This window comes from Hyperolius riggenbachi, chromosome 4 (genome assembly GCF_040937935.1).
Source record: "Hyperolius riggenbachi isolate aHypRig1 chromosome 4, aHypRig1.pri, whole genome shotgun sequence".
Lineage (NCBI taxonomy): Eukaryota > Metazoa > Chordata > Amphibia > Anura > Hyperoliidae > Hyperolius > Hyperolius riggenbachi.
The window spans coordinates 195,983,694-196,007,309 of record NC_090649.1 but is presented as its reverse complement, the minus strand read 5'-3'; the positions used below and the strand labels follow the sequence as shown (position 1 = coordinate 196,007,309).

Below are 23,616 nucleotides of genomic sequence, written 5' to 3'. Positions count from 1 at the left end.
CTGGAACCCCGAACTTCCTGCTGGTGGGGGGGCGGAGTTTGAGGCCACACGCATGAAGTTGACAGACAATGCACTCTGCGTATGGCTGTTAAGGAAGCTAGAAAGGGGAGGTCTTACAGGAGGGGCAGAGCGTGTTTGCTCCTTCTCTATTGGCCAGCGGGGGAGCAAGGGGGAGAGTGAAGGCTCTGCAGGGCGCTGGGAGCCGTAGCAGCGAGCCCTGCAGTGTGCACAAGCCTGCAAAATGCGGACATAAGTTAATATGAAGGTGGCCACCAGCGCCTATTGATTGACATGCCGCCCCAAGCGGCTGCCTATAGTGCCCGTGGCTCCAGGCGCCCCTGCTCCATAGCAACAGATTGCATCTCTAGTCTGCAGAGCTTGACCTGAACTGTTGCCTGACCGATCCAGTTCTGATCCCTATCCGGCAAAATTTATCTTTTGCGTGTACCCAGCTTACCACTGCCAGTACTCCAAACAAAGTACTGTTACAAAGAAGCACAATTTGAGCCTATAGTCTATGCAGACTGAAATAAAAAGCTAATTTAAAAAACAAAACAAAACGTGTACAGCACCCATCTATTTATATGCATGCCATTTGTATAAGTGGAAGTTTTGTTATAAAGCATAGGACTCCAAACTTTCTAAATAATCCCGATTACCTCCTGATTAGCAATGCAATCATAATGCATTAATGCTTTTGCCCCCTGAAAAGGTCTAATTGGGGTCATAGAAATCACTAGGCCCCATAGCAGTTTTTTTCATTACCCCCCCCAAAACTATCCCCCCTCCCCCCCCCCCCCCCCCGCCAAAACAACTCAAAGGGAGGTGTAATATTGGGACTGGCGCGGGATCCCCCCCCCCCCCCCCCCCCACCCACCACCAACAGCAAGTTACAAAGCAACACACACACACACAAACAACACAACACAAACCTTCTCCCCCACACAAACCGCAAGTTACAAAGCGCCCCCCCCCCCCACACACACACACACACGCACAGTTACAAAAAGCACACACTCTGCAGCTACTCTCACCTCACCATGGCCCAGCTAGTGCAGGCCGCCAGGAGCACTTAATTACTTTCAAGCTGTGTGCCAAAATGCTCCCTCTTTCTATGATGTGACCCGGCAGACAAGTGGGGAGGGAGCGGAGCTACACCACAGCCACTCGGGAGTGGGGGCTACATGCGGGAGGGGCAGGGCTACATGCGTGGGGTGGAGCCACAGCCAGCGCTGCTCTTCTTTTGTGTTCTGGGCAGTCGGGGAATGTGCAGAGAAGCCGCAGATGGAAAAATAGTCCCATTTCACCTGCCTCCTAGCTGCAAGGGGTGGCGGGGTTACTCTAACAATCCTGGATGGGCAAATGATTTGAAAAAAAAAAAAAAAGAAATAGGCAGCAGGACAGACAGGCCCCCCAGTTGTGTCTAAGGAATCTGGGCCCCATAGCACCCATAGCAATTGCCATGGTTGCCCTGGTGATCCCTATGCCACTGGGTCTAATAATGCTTGGCTGCCTATTGTTCACATGTGTTCTCTTCTAACAAGACTCTGTGTAAGTAGATAAGCTACCACTTACTATTAAATATGAGCTGTTGTGTGGTGTTTTTGCTTTTTTACTAGATACATTATGTTCAGTTTAACAATAAGCTGGAACCATGAAGGTGGCCATACATCAGGTGACTTGGCGGTGTATGGACCATCTGATTCGATGATTATAAGTGAATGAAAATCTGTGCCGTAAACAGCATGCCCGATTGACGATGTGACATCACATGTATCGATCAGACGTGCTGCTAAATCTCGGGTCAACATGCTCAATCGGGTGCACGGCGGGAACAGCGTGTGATATAGCGATGAGCGACGGAACCCCTGGCATTGCCCGTCCCCCCAGAGTAAAATGTTCCCGTGTATGAATACTTTACCTGACTGTGCCTGCTGCTGTCTCCGTACGCTTCCTCACAGATGTGCCCTGTGTTGTTGTTTTCCAGCAGAACGTGGGCGGGCACATTTTACAGTATAGGGACATCGCAGGGGGCGGCAATTTGACGTCACTAGGCCGATTTTATGATTTCATGCTGAAATCTATGGGGGATCGGTGTGCGGTTTATGACTGACGCAGATGTCTCCCTGTTCAGAAAGAAAGGTGATTCTTGGGTGATCCGCTGCCAAAATCGCTAGATGTATGGGCACCTTAAGATTAAGCATACGAAGATTGGTTGGCAAGGACATCATCGCAATGAAGGTTATTCAACATTCTATGATTAGATAGGTGTGCAGAGTGTGAACATCTGCTTAAAGGACATCCGAGGTGAAAATAAACTGATGAGAAAAACAATTGTATCTATCCTCCTTCTCCTAAGAATTACTTTTTTTTTTTTTTTTTTTTATGATATCATGCCGTTTTATTTCTAGTTTTTAAGGTTTTATTGTTTCATTTTGTCTACTCAATAATACCTTCATAGAAGTATGCTAGCGCTTAAATCTATGAATTATTGACCATTTTTATCTCTTTCCTGCTTCAGGAAGCCATTTACTTCCAGGAAAGTGTTTTATGGCTGTAATTTCTTGTCAGTGAGGGTTATGCTATAGTCTGACCCAGTCCCGACCCCGACAGAAACTGTCACTTGCATACCTGATTTTTAACTCTTTGAGGCAGGGATAGAAAAAAAAAACACAGCATAGTTATTTGTGTACTAGGCACTATACATACACATGTCTATCTCATCATGTCACATGTCACCTCGGTTGTCCTTTAACCACCTTCATTTATAGAGAATCTGCAACTTGAAAACAAGGTTCCTTAACCACAAGGAAATGCTGTAAAAGAAAGGAAGAGTTATATTTTATATATTTTTTCAATCCTTTTATACGGTCCTATTCGGTAAAAAGTAGAGGATGTTAAAATGCATATCATGTTAAAATTCTTTTGTCACTCCTGTTTCTTGACATTACTTCATTGCTTAGGGCGTCATAGGGGTAAACATAAGGAAAGCATGCCTGAATATGACAGAAGCCATAGAGATGAAAGACAAAGACACAGAAAGGAAGGTCATCCTAAATCTGATCCCGCTTCTTATTGTGGTGAATATCAAAGGCGTGAACGATCAGAGCCACGCTCTGTGCAACGAGATGACATTTCTGACCCTCGGAGACATGAAAATCATGTCAGTAGGACAAAAAAGGAGAAACCACAAAGGCCTCCACCACCACGAGTCAGCAGACACCAGGACCCTGAAGATGAGGAGGCTGGTGCAGCATGTGCTATTGAAAAGGTTTCAAAAAGAAGGTCTCATAGTCATGACTCACTCAGCACTAAAAATGCTGATGTTAGGAGGCATCGGCACAGCCCCGATTCCAGATCTGACAAAAGACATGAGAGAGAATATGAGCGACGCAGGCGGAGAACACCTTCTCCTCTGACTGAAAGGCTTCCAAGAGAAGGAGGTATAATTGATCTCACAGGCTGGTGAGGATGGTGATGGTGATGGTGGTGGTGTTAGTTGAGCTATTCACATCTGAAATCAGATCTCTGATCAACCTCTCAAACTGATTCCACGGGAAAGCTAGTCTTCGTAATCATTAGCTTTTTGTTTTAGGTTCAACTTTATAGCTGATCTTCCTCTGCCTTTGTTTTACCTTCAACCTTTTATTTGCACAGTTTGATTTGCATGATCCCTGTGTTTCATCTTAAATTGATGTGTGCTGATGAGACCATTTTACTGTGTACCACATTACCATGAGTTTATTAACCTTTTGAAGACCATTGGTTTATACCACCCTACTGACTAGGCACTTTTTCTACAGTCTAGCACTTCGTAGTTTAACAGCTTATTGCTCGGTCATAAAACTTGGCAACCAAATTAATTTTACCCCCTTTTCTTCTCACCAACAGAGCTTTCTGTTGGTGGTATCTGATTGTTGCTGCCATTTTTTTTTTATTTTTATCAATCAAAAAAAAATAAATTAGCCCTAGATCGGGATACATGCACTACATAGCACATACATAGGCATATGCGTATGATAGGGATTATATTGTGAGCCAATACTGGGGACAGTTAAGTAACAATGCTGTCCTTTGTACAGCGCTCTGCTAGATTGCAGCGCTGTACACTTTTTTTTTTTTTTTTTTTTTTTACCTTTTTTTTTCTTGTGAAAATCAGCCTGCTAGCTCCAATTGTGGCTGGCAGGCTGATAATGAATCCCCACTCTATTTATCCGCAGGGAACACGCAAGTGAGCGCGCGTTCCCTGCCAATCCCTCCCACCCCACTTTGACACCTGTCTGTGTTAGGCGGTCCACAGAGAGCCACACTCCCACCGCTGATCGGCGTTAGGTGATCGGGAGCTGGTTAAATAGAAGGATTGAACTTCATCCCCAGTACTCCCTTTCCCATAGGATGTATTTTTTTCCTTTTCTCAAACGTATCATCGTGGGCTCTGTATTGCTGACATTGTGGCGAAATCTCTCCCACAGTGTGATGTCAGCTCCAGGGCACTGACATCACACTGAGGGGGCCTTGTTGCATTGTGGAAAAAACAGCTGTATCCTCCTGCCAAAAATGCATCATCTCTTTCCACAGACATCACCTGCCAGCAGTAAGAATGTCACTATGCAATACATTTCAGAATGTAAATCAGGAAGAGGAAAGCTTTTACAATGGGCAAACACTAACTAAATCGTGTATAAATAATTATTGTAAACATTACGTTTTTATTACGTTATTTTAACTGGAGTTCCTCTTTAAAGCCCATGTTCAAGCATGATGGCTTGTATACATTTACCGTAATAGAATTTTAATTTATATAAATTATTCATAAAAGTTGCCATTTTTGCAAACTAACAAAAGAAGTTACCTGTTGCACCAATTCATATCCTCATTTTCTTTCACAGCAATATCCAGCTGCCTGCTGACTTTCACCACCAGACACCATAGGCTGACACTCAGTATGGAGGCATAGCTTTATCTGACATGGTTTCATTGCTCTCCCTTCGTACCCATGTAACTAAATGTGGCCATACATCTAGCAATGTATGGACAGATTGAACAAGAGACAGATCTCTCTGTTCAAATTTGATTGGATAGAGATCATTTGTCTGCCCTTACATCGCAGGATGATTCCCGATAGAGTTAAGCACGACCTAGATAAGGAATCAGCCTAGCAACGCCGACTGCCTGCTTAGGAGGGAGAGAGTGTTTCACCACAAGCCAGATTTTACAAAGTTCAGTTAATAATATATTGCTGCATTTGAATATAATGTTGGCTAAAGAGCCTGGATTGGAAGCATTTTGTGTTACTCAGCGTGGTACAGAGTTAAAATTCTCATCTTTATAAACAGGGTTACTGTGATAATTTTTTTTTTTTGATGATATGCTTCTGACTTAGGTCATAGGTCAAAGGGGCACAGATCTGGCCCCCAAGGAAGACCTGGAGTAGGTGCAGGAGACCGTGATGAAGATGATGCAGTGATTGCCAGGAAGCTTCAGGAGGAAGAGCTGAGGGTAAATTAAACCTTTTATATCTGTTTTTCAGCTGAATCATTGTATCCTGCATGGCCTGCTACCTTATTTCAGCTATCCAACTAATCTATCGTATAAAGAAAAAGTGGGCTGTAGGACATTTCACCAGGGGCGTAACTAGAAATCACTAATCCACCCTGCGAAACTTTGGATTGGGCCCCACCCATCCAACCGCAAACTGCCCCCTCCACCAACTGCCCCCTGTCTCTGCAGCCCCAGCCTCTCAAGTCTTGTCCCGCGGCCCCAAGTGTCTGTAGTCCTCAGCCCCAGACAACACAACACACACACTACACACACATATTCATATATTTACACACACACACACACACACACACACACACACACACACACACACACACACACACACACACACACACACACACACACACACACACACACACACACACACACACACACACACACACACACACACACACACACACACACACACACACTATATACACACACACACCCCGCAGACAGGCTGTGTGTTTCACAATTTGCAGCGGCAGCGTGACATCATCTTCTTCCTAGCCTGGATTACATCACCCTGCAAGTGACCATCCTGCATGCTTGAGGGGGCGGGGGCTGAGGAAGCATCCAAGCAGGACATTCAGGAGGTAGAAAATATGCCTCCAGGCAGGTCCTAGTGCCCGCCACCACACGCTACAGAAAGAGCCTGCTCAGAAACGAATAAATGATTTGTCTTTAGCGTCTGTCCGCTCGGTAATACATACGGGCGTATGGTGGGCCCCAGAGCTGCAGGCCCCTCTCAGGCTTCTCCGCCTCCAGGCTGCCCCACGCCTGCATCCCTTGCAGGTGCGGTAATTACACCAGTGCATTTCACAGTAGACATCAGTCATCCAGTATATTTGTACTTCACAATTCCTCAGAGCTCCTTGTTACAGCGATCTGCAGTCACCCTGTGAAATAGCCACTCAACAGGTGTCCACCATTCAAATAAGCCAGCATAGAGATGGGTCAGATCACACTATAACATTAACAATTGTGCTGTACATACTCTTTTCCTTGTGGATAGAGGATCCTCTGGTGGCTATTTATTTGACTTGAGGAGCGCTTGTATCATTAAAATTCTACATCCAGTATATTGCTTGTGTATATGTATAGCCAAGCAGCCTGTTCTGCTCTATGAAGGCAGGTAGGGTGAGCAGGCTCCAGCTTTTTTCTGTGCGGGTGGTAGACTTTCTTGTGATTGTACTCAGGGCTGGTTCTAGACTTTGCCTCCTCAGGGCCCCCTACATTTTTGCCACCTGAATCGCTTGATTCAACTGGCTTTATGGTTAGTCCAACACTGATTGTACTAGACCAGTGGTTCCCAACCTTTTCCAGGTCATGACACATCACGACAAACATTCAGATATCCGTGACACGTCACATCATGCCAAACATTTAGATATACATGACACGTCCCGTATGATAGAAAAGATTCAGTAACAATCTGCTGATGCTGCAGGCACAATGAGGGGCTCAGTAACAATGTGCTGATGCTGCAGGCACAATGAGGGGCTCAGTAACAATCTGCTGATGCTGCAGGCACAATGAGGGGCTCAGTAACAATCTGATGATGCTGCAGGCACAATGAGGGGCTCAGTAACAATCTACTGATGCTGCAGGCACAATGAGGGGCTCAGTAACAATCTTCTGATGCTGCAGGCACAGTGAGGGGCTCAGAAAATCTGCTGATGCTGCAGGCACAATGAGGGGCTCAGTAACAATCTGCTGATGCTGCAGGCACAATGAGGGGCTCAGTAACAATCTGCTGATGCTGCAGGCACAATGAGGGGTGCTCAGGTGTATAGTGGCCCCAGTATATGCAGCCAGGTGTATAGTGGCCCCAGTATATGCAGCCAGGTGTATAGTGGCCCCAGTACATGCAGCCAGGTGTATAGTGGCCCCAGTACATGCAGCCAGGTGTATAGTGGCCCCAGTACATGCAGCCAGGTGTATAGTGGCCCCAGTACATGCAGCCAGGTGTATAGTGGCCCCAGTACATGCAACCAGGTGTATAGTGGCCCCAGTATATGCAGCCAGGTGTATAGTGGCCCCCCAGCTGGAGCGGAGCAGCGCAGCAGAGAGGAGCATTGGGTAGAGCAGCGGGGAAGGGCGGACGTTTCCCCCCCACTTCCCTCACCTTGGGGCTCCTCTCCCTGGCTCTCCCCTCCATAACATTGCGGTGGCTGGCAGCGGCGGCGGTGGGCGGGACTTACCTCCTCCAGTGTTTCGGCGAGTGGACGCTGTGCCTATGCGTGCAGCTAGTCTGGTCTAGTGAAGACCAGACTAGCTGCAAGCACGCACGCACGCACAGCATCCACTCGCCGGTACACTGGAGGAGGTAAGTCCCGCCCACCGCTGCCAGCCACGCCGCCGCAATGTTATGGAGGGGAGAGCCCAGACGAGCAGGGGGAGCAGAGAGTGGCGACACATAGCTGGTGCTGCCGCGACACATAAATGTGTCGCGGCACACCGGTTGGGAACCTCTGTACTAGACCCCTTTTTTTTTTTTTTTTTTTTTTTTTTTTTTTTTTGCCTGACCATTGCCCACGGTTGTCTCAAGATGACAATGTAGTATCTATGCAGAGCTGTAATAATGCTACAGATGGCAAATGCTGCAGAAAGCAGGGTGAGATCATTGTGTAGGGTCAGAAAAATGTATTTTTTTTAATCAAGCTGCTGCGCACAGTGCTGACTTTACATGTAAAGGCAAGTATACTTTCTAGCATGATCTCAGATGGTCGGGGCCATGTCTGATGGAGCTTTTGAGGAGACCCAAAAGTTTCTTCACATTTAAAGTCGAACCACTGAAAAAAGGGCCTGGCGGTGTAACAAGAGGATACAGAGAAGACCAGGAAGGCTCTAAGGCATACATGTCAAACTCCGGGCCATGGGCCAAATCTGGCCCTCAGAGCCATTACATTTGCCCTCAAGTGGTTTCCCCACTTTGCATTATATTAGGCCCACTCTAGACCACCAGGGAAGCTACATTGGAGTTAAAGCCCTAGAACACCAGGGAAGCCATATGGGGGAGGTAGAGGGAAAGCACTTAACACTAGAACTGTATAAAAGCAGGTGGGGGCCTCTAGTCAGCAGGGAAGTGTATAGGTGAGGGTGGAGGAGCACTAGACACCAGGTAACTGTATAGAGGAGGGAGGACCACTAGACACCAGTGAACTGTATAGGGGTTGGAGGGTAGCAATTAGACACCAGGGAACTGTATAAGGGAGGAAGGTGGCCAGTAGACATTGAGGATGGTCAGCGACTTGGTCCCAGTGTACAATATCGGCCCATTTTGAGTTTGACACCCCTGGTCTAAGGATCCAAAGCCTTCCCTTTTTCTCAGGTGAGCATGCAACTTTATTTTATCTTTTAGAAGGCTACAGGTATCCTTTAACATTCCAGTGCCCATTGAGGTAGAATCGGTCAAGAGAAGCTACCTATGGAAATATAGTTTTTACATGTAGTCTCACAAGTACTCATTAAGTATACATTTGTTTTAATAAACAAAGAGGTTCAGTGTGTAGCACTTTTTGATATTCAACTTGCATGTAATGTTGTAGCGATTATGCTATATTTATACTGTTTTGGTTTGATCCACGTACATTGGATCATTTTTCCTTGTATAATGTGCACACTACCATATGGTTAAAATTTCTTTAGTGAGCAAAGTTCCAGGAATGCTATTTAATATGTCTGTAATTAAACCTGTTCGGTAAGCATTTGCTCAGCAACTACTGTACACCCGTGCATTAGTGTAGTTTGTTTCCATACATATAACCAACTTTGTTTTGTGTTGTCAGATGTTGTATGATTGGTTTATAAACAAATTCAGCCACATTACATCATGGCTCTAAATTTAGGAAGAATAAAATGTTGTGAATAAAGTTTTGTGTGTTAATGTGTAATTTCCTGAACCTAGAACAGGCGGAATTATGTAAAAGAAATGTCGGTTGCTATTTAAAGCTATATGCAAGATACATTACTGCCTGATCAGGATGATATTTTACCATTGCAGAAAATTCAACATGTGATAATACAATCAGGCTTATGAAGTAATACTGTTATTATAATAATAATAATAATAAAAATAGACACTATAAAACCCAACTTTAAATGCACAGCGGTAATCTGCTGTAACTTTGTAGAGCTTTGGGGGCTTTTGCAATATGTGGCAGCCCCTTTTCAGCCTCCAGTAATACCCTCATAGAGACACTCTATCTACATCCAATGACAGTTCATGCACATCTAGCTTGACAGTGCTGTGTGTCTTGTCCTATGAAGATGTAGGTGGGGAAGCATGATGATCACCATGGAGTTCAGGGTAAAGCAGTCAGGTGGAAAGTTTTGATGTGGGTGACTTATCAGCAACAGAGTTCTGGCAGGTCCTGAAAACTTGGAATGACTGTATGGACATTTGCTTTTGGGTTGAAATGAACACTAACCATTTTTGGTTGTTTAAAAGATTTGAATGTCTTAAGAACCTACAACCTAAAACTTCCCGAATCCATAAACAAGTTTCCAGAAATGGAAAGTGTGACGCCAGGCGACGCCCAGTCAGCCAAAACTCAATCGCGGTCGGTTTGCGACACAAATCGTTAAACCGAGATGTGATATGTAATCTCCCTCTGACTAGGAGCACCTGGGAGGTTTGGTCTTAGCTGAGAGAATTCCTGTAGAAGGCTGGGGGGAGGTGTTAATTAGCTGGGACAATGCTTGTGTCCCAGAAGAATGTTTACTTTCAATTATCTCAGAGGGATGTACATTGTTATCCATTTGGTGAGCCAGCAAAGGACACTTCCCTCACAGCAGGAGGCATATTCAAAACCTGCTTTCCCACAGACTCCATGGCACCGATGGAGGGCAGATCTGAATGCATGTGTTGTATGATTTCTTGTCGGTATACGAAGACCGTACATCGCACAGCTATGAAATTCATATAGTCTTATTCGTTAAAGTCTGCCCAACGTGCTGATATAACACTCGTCCAGTTATTGCGGTATGAATCTTCTCAGGAACCAGACCCGCAGCTTTAGTCATGTCTGATGTCATATTAATCGGTATTTTCTGACAATTAGGACTCTGCTATCCACCTAAATATGACATGTATCATCCATGAGTTACGGCATTTTGTAAGTTTAAACCTCAAATCTCTCTGAGAGAATGAACTGTCATTGGTTGTTAATTCCGAGAGGACGGGCATTGCCACACCCCCGAGCCAGCTTCATCAAAAGCACAGTGCCAGCAGGCGGACTTCAGTCCTCCAAATTCCATCTGTATGAGAGCCTGTCTGCTGCCAGCCAGAGGACACGTGGCTAGCGGCCATCTTGTTTGGACTTTGCTCTGATCTGAAACAAAAGAACTTTGCTGAAATTGAAACCAAGAACTTTATGATTCTCCCACAAAAGGACATCTCTCCATGAACTTTAAGTATCCGTTTTTTCTCCCTTTTTATTTTCATACTGTTATCTCATGTTTTAATAATTGTTGATTTTAATAATTTTCTGTATATATTTATTCATATTGCATATTTAATAAATGACGTTCAAACGTCCTTTGTTTATTCAGCTACCCTGTTATTCAGCTTTACACAGAAACTGAACCCAGACTTCTGAGGAGACGCTACTTTCGTTGCTAGCTAGACAGAATAGAGTGTGTTTAACAGTCTTATTTGCAGGTCTAGAAATAGCTAGTCAGTGGGTGCTTCTGGCCCAGAAAAGCAGAAGTGGTGGCAGTTATACACTAAAATAGTGTGTAAGTTGTAAATACCGTACCTCACAGGCTCCCTTCTGGTCGGGCTGCTGCCCACTGATTGCGACCACAGCTTGCATGGTCTGTGTGCTGAAACCGATTGGAAGGCAATTTGCGGTCTGGCCACCAGGGGCTCTGTGACAGAAAGGAAACATGTTTACAAGTACATTTCAAATCTAATAAATGCATACCTGGAAAGCATAAGCTCGATTCATTAAGCTTAAAGTCAGGAAAGGGCGTATCTTGCAGATGTTTCAGAGGTGGAAGTTGCAGGACTTTGTGAGGTTGTGTAGGTGGGAAGTGAAGGAGAGTGCGGAGTCCAGGGTGACACCCAGAAAGTGGGCTTGAGAGGTAGGGCTAATGGTATTGAGGTTAACAGTAACATTCACATCTGGGAGGGTCAGGGATGGCTGGGGTGGGAAGATCCTAAATTCTGTTTTGTTCAGTTTTGGGAACCTAGTGGACATCCAGGAGGAGATGGCTTATAGGCAGGAGGTTACCTTGTCCATGGTAGTGGCTAGGTCAGGGGTGTGGAGGTAGAGCTGGGTGTCATCTGCATACAGATGATAATTAAAACCTATGGAGGAGATAACCTTGCTAATGGAGGATGTGTATAGGGAGAACAGTAGGGGGCCAAGGACAGAGAGGTGGTTGGGAGTAGATGAGGCCTCGTTGGAGGTTGTGAAGGTGTGGTTGGAGAGGTAGGATGAGAGCCAGGCCAGGGTGAGGTCATTAATGTCCATGGACTGGAGGAGTAGGGGATGGTCCACTGTGTCAAAAGCTGCTGAAATGTCAAGGAGGAGGAGAATGGAGTATTTGCCTTCAGCTTTAGCTAAGTGTTAATTATTAAGGAATTTCATTGAGATCTTCTTTTTGAACACTTGCGCTTGAAATTACATAGAACTTCATGTATCTAAAGCTGTCATTTCATTTTTGGCTGCATGTACTATGCAGGTTTGTCAAAACGTAATTTTATTTTTGATTTTTACTGACATAAGGCACAACTTCTTAACACCTGATACGTTAGATATTGTTACTACGTTAGAGATTGTCATAAAAGTGGGTCCTGTCTAGCGTAGTAACAATGTATAAATGTAAAGACTGTGGGTAACCCTGGTACTATGAGTTCTTCCATTTAACGTGGTTTCAAAAGACCACGTCCTGCTTAGTATTTATTCATCACTTAGTGATGTAAGAGCTGATTGGTCTTCAGTGTTCCTACGTCTAGGCAAGGGGATCAATATTTTTTTCACTCATGCTTCTACAATCCAGTTTTGCAATTAATTAAATTGTCTTGGCTGACACGGGTAAGAATATGATCTATAGTGTTTGCTTTTAGTGTATTGCTGTTTAGTTTACCCTGAGTCAGATTTAAACCTGAACTGCTTTTTGTTTAATATTTCATCAGGTGAACACTGTGGATTACAAAGCCGCACAAATGGCACAAGATGAGGTAAGGATTAACGTAATAGACTGGCACAGAATAGAATAGACCTGTGTATGTGGGATTGTTTACAGTTTCAGACAGATCCTTCTAGCCAACTAGCTCTAGGAAACTACATTTATCAATCCTTTCTTTTAAACAGTGTGCACTGGAAGAGCCAATTGGGTAATCTTATTCGTATCCACAACAGAGTTATTTTCCTTTTTGAGGCAGGGGTCGCACTTAAAATTGTGTGCATTTTCCACAGAGTTATGCACATAATGCTTCCCAAGGCACTCAGTGCAGTGGGAGCAGTGTGCAATTCCGTCCCCCCTAATGACGACCTTCAGCTGCTCTCGTATATATGCATGTGTGTATATGTACAAAAAAATGATTTCAAGTTGACAGTTTTTCGCCTTTAAAATTACCGTATTTTTTGGAGTACAAGACGCACTCCCACCCCCAAAAAAATGTGTGAAGACTGCATCTTATATTACAAATACATATAGGCCCTGACTTATCAGTGCCCACTAATACGAACCGCCGCGATGTTGGGGACTCCCAGTACTTTGTCCCCCATGCACAGTTATTAGCAGCAGGTGTGTCTCTCTCCTGCTCCGAGGGCGTCCGCAGCAATAATCGGCTTCTCTGTCTCACTGGTCCCCTGGTGTTGGCTTTTCCTGATCACATCATTACATGGGACCTGCACTGGGGTAGGGGGGGATCAGTAAGGGTCTTAGGTCATTGCGGGCACCCTCGTATCACATGAGATACACAATCTGATTTTGCTGCTGTTCACTCTGCATGAAGGGGGGGACAAGAGGACACGGGGGAAAAAACACACATGAATGACACTAGGTACAAGGGGTACTCAATAATTCGGGGGATAACATCCACAAGACGTCCCTGCACCATGGGCGCATCAGGCTTAATACTTTTTTTTTCTTTGTCTTATCTCTAATACTTGTGGTTAGGAACGTTTTATAGTCTGAAAAATATGGTACTTCAATGGAGCCTTGATCACTGATGAAATATGACTCCATTAATACATTTTTTCCCCCCAATCATTTCATTTACTTCTTCTTACGTGTGCTAAATTCTTGGAGATTTTCATGAAAGATGGTGAGTGTGTGAATAGAGCTATGTGAACAGACAAACAACCAGTTGGACGGTGAAGAGGATAGTGGAGATTTGGACAGAATTAGACACCCCCAGACTTTAAATCTCATATGATGATGATGATGTCTGACAATGTAATTGCAATATTAGGCAACTGAAACCTTTTTTTATATTTTTTTTTTTAATCTCTCTTAAAATGCTCTGTTAAACTGCTGTAGGGTACTGTCCATACATCTTCAAGTAAAATGGCCACATGTTTGTTTGTAATTTAACCCATTGTGATTATTATTTTTTTTTTAATCAAGGAAATAGCTCGCTGGTTAATGGAAAAAGACGAAAAATCTTATAAAAAATCTAGAGGGAGGGAAAAAACATCAGACAGGCGAAGGGCAGATGATTCGGAGGTGAGTGTAATGTGAGAGGAGAGATCTGTGCTGAACATTTGGTGCTTCCATAGGCTGTAATGTGTGTTGCAGTGCTCAGAGGGTAATTTGGGCGCAGGCAAAAGACAGAGCCCAAATTACAGGAAAAAAACAACACTGCAATTTAGCAACCAGCAGTAGCTGGCAACGGCCTTGCATCTTTCCCCTTAATATCTCGTAGTCCATCAGTGTGATGGGCTGTATTTAGGCATTTAGCCACAGCTGTGCTTTATAATTTAGAAAGGTTACTCAAACCACTAAGTGAATGCAAACATAAATAGATATGAAAAATGTACTATATTAGTTTGCAAATGTGCAGATATTTTCAAGTGTAAATAAAAGTGACTAAGACTCAGTATAGTTACCCTTTAGAGACCAAACCATTTTGTACATTGTAATAAGCTAAACTATTTAACATTCGCCAATATACTAACTTGGAGTGCTAAGTAAGCTAACGGTGATATTGGCCGATTAACATGGCTTGGTCTCATAAAGGGACAGGTGGCTTGTACAAAACATTTTCTTTTAACCAATATTGCATCCATAAAAACCCCTCAATACTATAATACAAACTATCTATCTATATTATATACACATACTCACACCCAAAAGTATTTGGCCCCCTTGAAGTTTTCCACATTTTGTCATATTAATTCCACATGAAAGACCAATACAAAATGATGTACACGTGAGAAGTGGAACGAAAATCCTACATGATTCCAAATCTTTTTTATAAATAACTGCAAAGTGGGGTGTGCGTAATTGCACTCAGACCAAAGGGGGCTGAATAGTCAGTTGCCCGTAGACATTGCCTGATGAGTGCTAATGACTAAATAGAGTGCACCTGTGTGTAATCTAATGTCAGTACAAATACAGCTGCTCTGTGAGGGCCTCAGAGGCTGTCTAAGGAAATATTGGGAGCAACAACACCATGAAGTCCAAAGAACACACCAGACAGGTCAGGGATAAAGTTATTGAGAAATTTAATGTAGGCTTAAGCTGGCCACTAACGGTCCAATTTCTAGCGAAAAATCGTTTGAGCGATCAGAAATTCTGATCGGACGAAAAATCGTTCACTACACCATCAACTAACCAATCATTGCTTCCTATCTATCACGACCACCAAGAAAATCCAAATTTTCGTTCGACGAAAATTCATTCGGGCGACATTTTTTTCACTCGTTCATAATCGATTGTGTCCACCAATGGAGATTATTTACAACCAATCCGATCAGAATTTCTGATCGCTCAAACGATTTTTCGCTAGAAATTGGACCGTTAGTGGCCAGCTTTAGGCTACAAAAAGATTTCTAAAGCTTTGAACATCCCACGGAGCACTGTTCAAGCGATCATTCAGAAATGGAAGGAGCATGACACAACTGTAAACCTACCAAGACAAGGCCGTCCACCTAAACTCACAGGCCGAACAAGGAGAGCGCTAATAAGAAATGCAGTCAAGAGGCCCATGGTGACTCTGGACGAGCTGCAGAGATCTACAGCTCAGGTGGGGGAATCGATAAAATATACAGTACTCATACAACAACCCAGCGTATAAAAATACATATAATAGCTGGGTTCCTGTGTGCTTGGACCCAACAGCTAATGTCTTGAATCTTGCAATACTGTTTATACATGTCAGGGCTCTTCCTGTAGTTATTTTTAAGTGCACTGTTGTTAAAAGTTGAATGTTCTAATACACGCTTAAGTTGTGACTGTATATACTCCTGTTTCTGTAAGAATGTGCCATGCTAAAAAAATTATTAGATCATATCATTAGGGTATATACGACTATATTTTGCAGCAACATTCCACACCCTTGCAGGAGTTCTGTTCATATTCTGGTAGATTTTAGGACTCTAAACTAAAATCACTGCTGAAGCTCACAAATCACATCCCAAGTGCAGAAGTCTTTTTCATTCATTTTTACTCATGATGTTTATCTTGCTTGGAATCAACATGACATGGTCTTAAATGGCTAACCTATCGATATTTTCCTTAATTTAAGCCAAATGCACGCGAACATGGTCGTCCGAGGTCAAAAGATGAACAGATCCGCTCCAGAAATGACAAACCCTACAGGCAAGTATAGACTCATTTTTCTTTGCAGAACATACTTGAGGCCTATGCTCCTTTTATTTATTACCTGTATCTATATGTGGTTAGGTCAGGCATGGGCAAACTTGGCCCTCCAGCTGTTACGGAACTACAAGTCCCACAATGCATTGCTGGAGTCTGACAGCCACAGTCATGACTCATAAAGGCAAATGCATTGTGGGACTTGTAGTTCTGTAACAGCTGGAGGGCCAAGTTTGCCCATGCCTGGGTTAGGTCCATACATATTTGGACAAAGACTACCGGTCCTTTTTTTTTTTTTTTTTTTTTTTTTTTGAGTTGAAGTGCAGACTTTAAGCTTTAATTCAGTGGAGTGAACAAAATGATGATTAATAATGTGAAGCAACCAGTGTTTTTTTTTTTTTTTTGGGGGGGGGGGGGGGGGGTGGTTAACACAATACCTAAATTTCAGGGGCTCAAAAGTAATTGGTCAAATAAAATACATGGAAATAAAATGTTCATGTCTAATACTTGTTTGAAAACCCTTTGCTGGCAATGACAGCCTGAAGTCTTGAACTCATGGACATAACCAGATGCTGGGTTTCCTTCTTTTTTAGGGCTCGTTTCCACTATCGCGAATCTGCATGCGTCAAACGCATGCAGATTCGCACATGTAATGCAAGTGGATGGGCCTGTTTCCACTGTAGCGTTGTTGAGGTGCGTTTTTTTTCAGCGGTAAAAAAACGCACAAAAGAGCCAACGAATTCGCCTGCGAGTGGAATGCATGCGAATCGCCGCTAATGTATTTAATAGTAAAAACGCATGCGTTTGTTACATGCGTTTTTACCCGCGATTTCGCACCTTTTTCAATTTTATTTTGCCCTGGCAGTGTCATGGTTAATTTCGCATTGCACGCTGCCATGCGAAATCGCACGCGAAATCGCGGGTAAAAACGCATGCGGAAACTCATCCGCATGCGTTTTTACAAGCGTCGGAATGCCGGCGAAATCGCGTCGCAACAGTGGAAACAAGCCCTAAGTGCTCAGCGAGGCCTTTACTGCAGCAGCTTTCAGTTGCTGTTTTTTTGTGAGCCTTTCTGTACAAAGTTTAGTCTTCAACAAGTGAAATGCGTGCTCAATTAACCTCCCTGGCGGTAAGCCCGAACTCAGTTCGGGCTATGCAGCGCAGGAGGATTTCTCCTGCTGGGACTATTTGCATAATTTTTTTTGGTACACGCAGCTAGCACTCTGCTACCCGCTACCCGCTACGCCGCCCCAGACCCCTTGCGCAGCCTAGCCTATCAGTGCCAGGCAGCGCTGAGTAGTGGATCGGGACTCTCGATGACGATCGTCGCCATGGCGACGGGGGGAGCCAAACAGGAAATCCCGTTCTGAACGGGATTTCCTGCTTGCGCTGATTGCCTGAGGCGATCGGAGGGGGTGGGGGGGGGGGTTTAGCTAGCGCTAGGCTAGCTACATGATTAAAATTTTTTTTTAAAGTGCTGCGCTGCCCCCTGGCGGTTTTAATAGACCGCCAGGGAGGTTAAGATCAGGTGACTGACTTGGCCATTCAAGAATTTTCCACTTCTTTAATAAACTCCCAGATTGCTGTGACTGTATGTTTTGGGTCCTTATCCATCTGTATTATGAATCGCCGCCCAATCAATTTGCTTGCATATAGCTGGATTTGAGCAGACAGTATGTCTCTAAACACCCTAGAATTTATTCGGCTGCTTCTGTCCTGTGTCATATCACCAAAAAACACTGGTGTCCCAGTGCCGCTGGCAGTCATGCATGCCCAAGCCATCACACTGTCTCCACCGTGATGATGTGTTATGCTTTGGATAGTGAGCTTTTCCATACTTTATTTTTTGCCATCATTCTGGAATAAGTTGAGCTTGGTTTCATCTGTCCAAAGAATGTTTTTCCAGAAATGTGCAGACTATTTTAGATGTTCTTTAGCATAGTCTAATCTAGCCTTTCCATTCTTGAGGCTTATGAGTGTCTTGCACCTTGCAGAGCACCCTCTGTATTTGTTTTCATGTAGTCTTCTCTTTATGCTAGACTTGGATATCGATATGCCTACCCCATGAATAGTGTTGTTCACTTGTTTGGCTGTTGTGAAGGAGTTTTTCTTCACCATGGAAATCAGGGCTGTGGCGTTGGAGTCAGAGCAATTTTGGGTACGTGGAGTTGGAGTCGGTGGTTTCATAAACTGAGTCGGATTATTTTTTTGACCGAATCCACAGCCCTGATGGAAATGAGTACATGATCATCCACCACTGTTGTCTTCCATGGACGTCCAGCTCTTTTTGTGTTGCTGAGTTCACCAGTGCTTTCTTTCTCAGGACGTATCAAACTGTAGATTTTGACACTTGTAATATTGTAGCAATTTCTCAGATGGGTTTTTCTGTTTTAGCAGCCTGCATTGGAGAGCTCCTTTGACTGCATGTTGTCTGTTCACAGCAAAAACTTCCACATGTAAGCACCACACCTCAAATCAACGTCAGGCCTTTTATCTGCTTAATTGAAAACGACAAAGCAACGGATTTGACCACACCTGGCCATGAAGTAGCCTTTGAGTTATGTGTCCAACTACTTTTGAGCCCCTGAAATGAAGGGATTGTGTTAAAAAAAAATGGGTAAACAAAATGACCAAGCATTGGAGGCATACATAGACATACTTTTCTGTAAGTCAACATTTCTGCATTCATTTTTTTTTCCATTATTAATCGCACATGCTAATTTTCTAAGATCCTGAATTTGGAGTTTAAATCACATGAAGGCCATAATCAGCAAAATTTGAAAGAAACATTTGAAATGCCGGATCTTTGGAATGAATGCAGAGTTCCCCAACCCTGTCCTCATGGCCCAGCAACAGTACATGTTTTACAGGAAACCACAAACATGCACAGGTGAGGTAATTAGTATCTCAGCAGAGCTGATTAACTAGCTGTGTGGATTTCCACAAAACATGCACTGTTGGTGGGCCTTGAGGGCAGGGTTGGTGAACACTGATCTATAGGATTGGCACTTTTTGAATAAGTAACATTTTTGATCTTCTTGTTTGCGATGCATCTGTATTTTTCTGGCAGGTTATGGATACAGTATGAGGGGATTGGTGCCTAGGGATTTCTCAGCAAAGGGTGGAATATCGCTTTAAGCTTAAACTCTAATGCTGAGAGTGGCATTTTCTTCCAATCTGCTTTATAAATTGTAATTACATATATTGGTACTTATCCGTTAGCCGGGCGCATCCATGCGTGTGTCCCCAGAGTCGTTCGTTGCGGTAAGGAATCCTGCTTGTTTTATTGCGACGAACGACTCTGGGGGGACACGAGTCCCCTCCCCAGGGCTCTATACGAAAGAGGGCAAGGGGGGAGGAGAGCGAGACACGAAGCAAGCCGGCGGCTTGATCTGTCACATTGCCGCCGGCTTATTTGTCATTTAATTAACTCTCTTCTTTAATATACATATTGTTACCACCTACGGCGTTTACATTCAGTTAGCCGGGCGCATCCGGCGTTTACATTCACAGTTTTGTGATTGAAATTAGCAACAACAGCGCCACCTGCCGGATGCGCCCGGCTAACGGATAAGTACCCATATATTACATTACAATTACCCTGCACACTGCAAATCAGTTTTGCAATTCAGATTTTCCCTTAACAGAAAAAACACAGTATGCTGTAATGATTAAAAATCGGAATCGCATGCAGTGTGCATGGAGCCTTAGGGGATTTTTAGCATTTTTTTTTTTTTTGCTTGTATCGTATCAATTGGCTTACTTAATATTCCTTGCTTTCTATTTGTACCCAACACATGAAGATAGAAAGCAGGCACTTGAGTCATTGCTTTATGTTCAACTTTGAGGTTAGATTGTAGGAAATGCAAACCGTGTTTTTAAGTCCGTGTATGAAATCCTGTCCCATTGAACTGAGCATCATCGTCGGGCCAGGATCATCTTCTGTGCTCTGTTGCTCAGAAACCCTTGAGGCATTGCAGGCTGAGAACAAGAAAGCAGTTTTGAAGGGAATTTGAAGTGAGAGGGATGTGGAAGCTGACCTTTATTTCCTTTTAAATCAAATTGCCTGGCTGTCTTGCTGATCCTCTGCCTCTGGTACTTATAGCAATAGACCCTGAACAAGCATCGAGATCAGGTGTTTCTGACACAAGTCTGACCCGATTAACTGCACACTTGTTTGAGGTGTGTGATTCAGATACTACTGATGCCAGAAAGATTAGCGAGACTGCCTGGCAACTGGTATTGTCTGAAAGGTAATCTGAAATGAGAGCAATATGAAGGCTGCCTGATTTTATTTTTAAACAATAATATATATTTTTTTACATATCCACCTTTACTCTTCTTCTCCTTCCCCTCTTTTATATACCTAAAAGAGGCCATTCTTGGAAGGCAGGCAATTAAACTCAATGGGCTTGATTCACAAAGCGGAGCTAACCTACTTAGCACGTCTAAAGTCTTTAGACGTGCTAACCAGGGTGCTAAGTAGGTTAGCACCGGTTTTCTCAATCAGATCTCACATTTCAACTGAGTTTAGACGTGCTAAGGGCCAGTGCTAAAGTTAGCACCGTTTTGTAAATCGAGCCCATGGAGGGACTTGCAGACGGAATAACCTGTAGGCCAGTGTTTTTCAAACCTGTCCTAGTGACTCCCTAATGGTGCATGTTTTGCAGGCAGCCTCACCTATGCACAGGTAATGTCTCGGCTACATTGAATTCACCTAGCTGAGACACTAAGTACACCACTTGTGCATAGGTAAGGTTGCCTGCAAAACATGCACCATTGGGAAGTCAGGAGGACAGGTTTGAGAAACACTGCTGTAGGCATCCAATGATGCCTGTTGATTCATAGTCATTGTGGGCATGTGCAATTCTATAATCCATTAGGGCAAATAGGCATTTAATATTCTCCCCACTCCAAACACCTGAAAACAGATGACTTTTACCCTTGCTCACAGCTGCTCTTTGCTTTATGTAAGTTCATGTAGCTGATACCAGACTTGTGTATAACATACTCTACACCTTGTTGAACAGGCCTCTCCCACCGGCTCCAGATGAAGATCACAGTGGAGATTACTCAAGTCGGAACTCCCACAGCTCTCCCCATCCCAGTTCAAAGTCTCAGTCCTCTCATAAAGGTATGTGTTTGGAACATTTTCATAACTCTATGGAAGTACTTAGTCTGGCGGTTTCCAACAAGTAACCAAACCCAGGTTATTGATGCAACGGCTTTCTATTTGGCAAACCTATGTCAGAATATTGTGTAACTGCCTATATAAGTAATTTACCTTATCTGGAATGACTGAACTGGATGAACATCTCATTTTGTTTATCAAGTGCTCTAGGCAGCACCTCATTGCAAAGAGGCACTGTAGTGACATGGTAGAAAGCAGTAAATTATTTAGGATACCCATGTTTTACGTACATTATCCTGGTTTTAGGATCAGACACTTCCTTTTTTTTATATAATATAGAACAGTATATTGGTATGTAACCCCGCCCTCCCAGCGATGTACTTTTTGAGACCAAGTGTTGTTTCTACTGATTTCAGAACAAATACAAAAACAAATATTCCACACCCGCAGTAAAAATGTTGCAACCTGTGATACATTTAAACATATAATTTGGGGAGAGGAAACATTTTACAAAGACTAAACACTGATTAATAAAATGGCTTACCTTTCACAATATTACTTTATAAATGATTAAAAGGGAACCATAACTGAGAGGGATGTGGATGTTTCCTTTTTAACAATACCAGTTGCCTGGCAGTCCTGATGATCTAGTTGGCTGCAGTAGTGGCCGAATCACACACCTGAAACAAGCATGCCGCTAGTCCAGTCTGACTTCAGTCAGAGCACCTGATCTGCATGCTTGCTGAGGGGCTGTGGCTAAAAGTGCTAGAGACACAGGATCAGCAGGAAAGTCAGCCAACTGGTATTATTTTAAAAAGAAAATCCATATTCTTCTTAGTTTAGGTTCCCTTTAATTAAGTTATGTTCAATAAAGTTCCTCTTTAACAAAAATCTGCTCAATCAACAATCAGGGTTTAGCGCATCATATTTTGAGATGTGACATAAACCCCCTCATTTCTTTTAGGGTACGTTTCCACTAGTGCGGTGTGGAATCGCTGCGGATTCTCCGCGGACGAATTCGCATGCAGAAGCTAAATCACATGCGGTTGTATGCAAATTTTACCGTGGATTCGCATACGATTTCGCATGGATGACACTGTGCGAATTTAACCATGGCAGTGCCTGTGTGCTTTTTCATTGATTCCATGCAAAATCGTATGCAAATTCGCATACAAAAACGCCATGCGAATTCCCTATTAAACGCATTGTATGCGAATCGCATGCGGTGTGTGCGGTGTCCGAATTTGGATGGCTCTGCTGTGCAGGAAAATTTTTTCCTGCACTAGAAAACTAGTGGACACAGGCTCATTCACTTTTATTGGTTATGCGAATTTGCATGCGGGGAACGCATGCGAATTCGCGTTAGTGGAAACTTACCCTTACAGATAGAATTCCGATACCATTAATTAGGCATAAATTACACCTGTGTACCTACTTATTTTTTTTTTTTTTTTTTTTTATTACTGCAGGCTACCCACTGCCTGCTCTAGTTCTCTCATTCTTCTTTGCTCTGTTATACGCAACCCATTATGCCAGATCTTTAAAGTAAACCTAAAGAAACCCTGATACTTGCCTAAGAAGAGGGAAGAATCTGGTTCATGCAGAGGCTTCCCACATCCTCCTCCAGACCACCACCACTGCCCAGGACGCTCTTGAAGATCATTTATTTATTTTATTTATTGTATTTATGAAGCGCCAACATATTACGCAGCGCTGAACATTAGCTTTAGGTTACAGACAATATTTAGGGGTGACATACAGCAAAATGACAATACATGAATACAAGAAAAACCAGATCATGCAGCACAGTATGAGTACAAGGTAATGCTTAGTCAGTGACTGGAGGGGAGCATAGAGATTAGGCAAGTTAGGTTCACTCAGATGCATAGCATGGGTGCACAGTAATGCAGGTGCAAGATCAGGTAGGACACAAAAGGAGGAGGACCCTGCCCAAAGGCTTACAATCTAGAGGGAGAGGTAAGGACACGAAAGGTAGGGGACCAGAGTTCAGCTGTGGGTTTAGAGCACTTGTGAGGTGTAGTAGGCCAGAGTGAAAAGGTGAGTTTTGAGGGCTTTCTTGAAGATGTTGAAGGAGGGGGCTGCCCTAATGGGTGGAGGTAGGGAGTTCCATAGTGTTGGAGCAGCTCTTGAGAAGTCCTGGAGGC

At 43.6% G+C, this 23,616-nt stretch overlaps 1 protein-coding gene across 4 annotated transcripts in view; it reads left to right on the top strand.

Moving 5' to 3' along the window:
- Positions 1–23,616, top strand: part of CCDC50 (coiled-coil domain containing 50) — a 162,544-nt gene that overhangs the window by 57,264 nt on the left and 81,664 nt on the right. For 2 of the 4 annotated variants that reach the window (XR_011031406.1, XM_068281187.1), the window contains exons 6-11: positions 2,964–3,443; positions 5,384–5,499; positions 12,689–12,733; positions 14,128–14,226; positions 16,250–16,323; positions 21,351–21,454. Coding sequence is in view for 3 of the 4 variants with exons in the window: in XM_068281187.1 (XP_068137288.1) it covers positions 2,964–3,443; positions 5,384–5,499; positions 12,689–12,733; positions 14,128–14,226; positions 16,250–16,323; positions 21,351–21,454 (918 nt within the window). In the remaining variant the exon portion in view is untranslated. The remainder of the gene's footprint in view (positions 1–2,963; positions 3,444–5,383; positions 5,500–12,688; positions 12,734–14,127; positions 14,227–16,249; positions 16,324–21,350; positions 21,455–23,616) is intronic. The other 2 variants (XM_068281189.1, XM_068281188.1) reach the window with 2 other exon arrangements.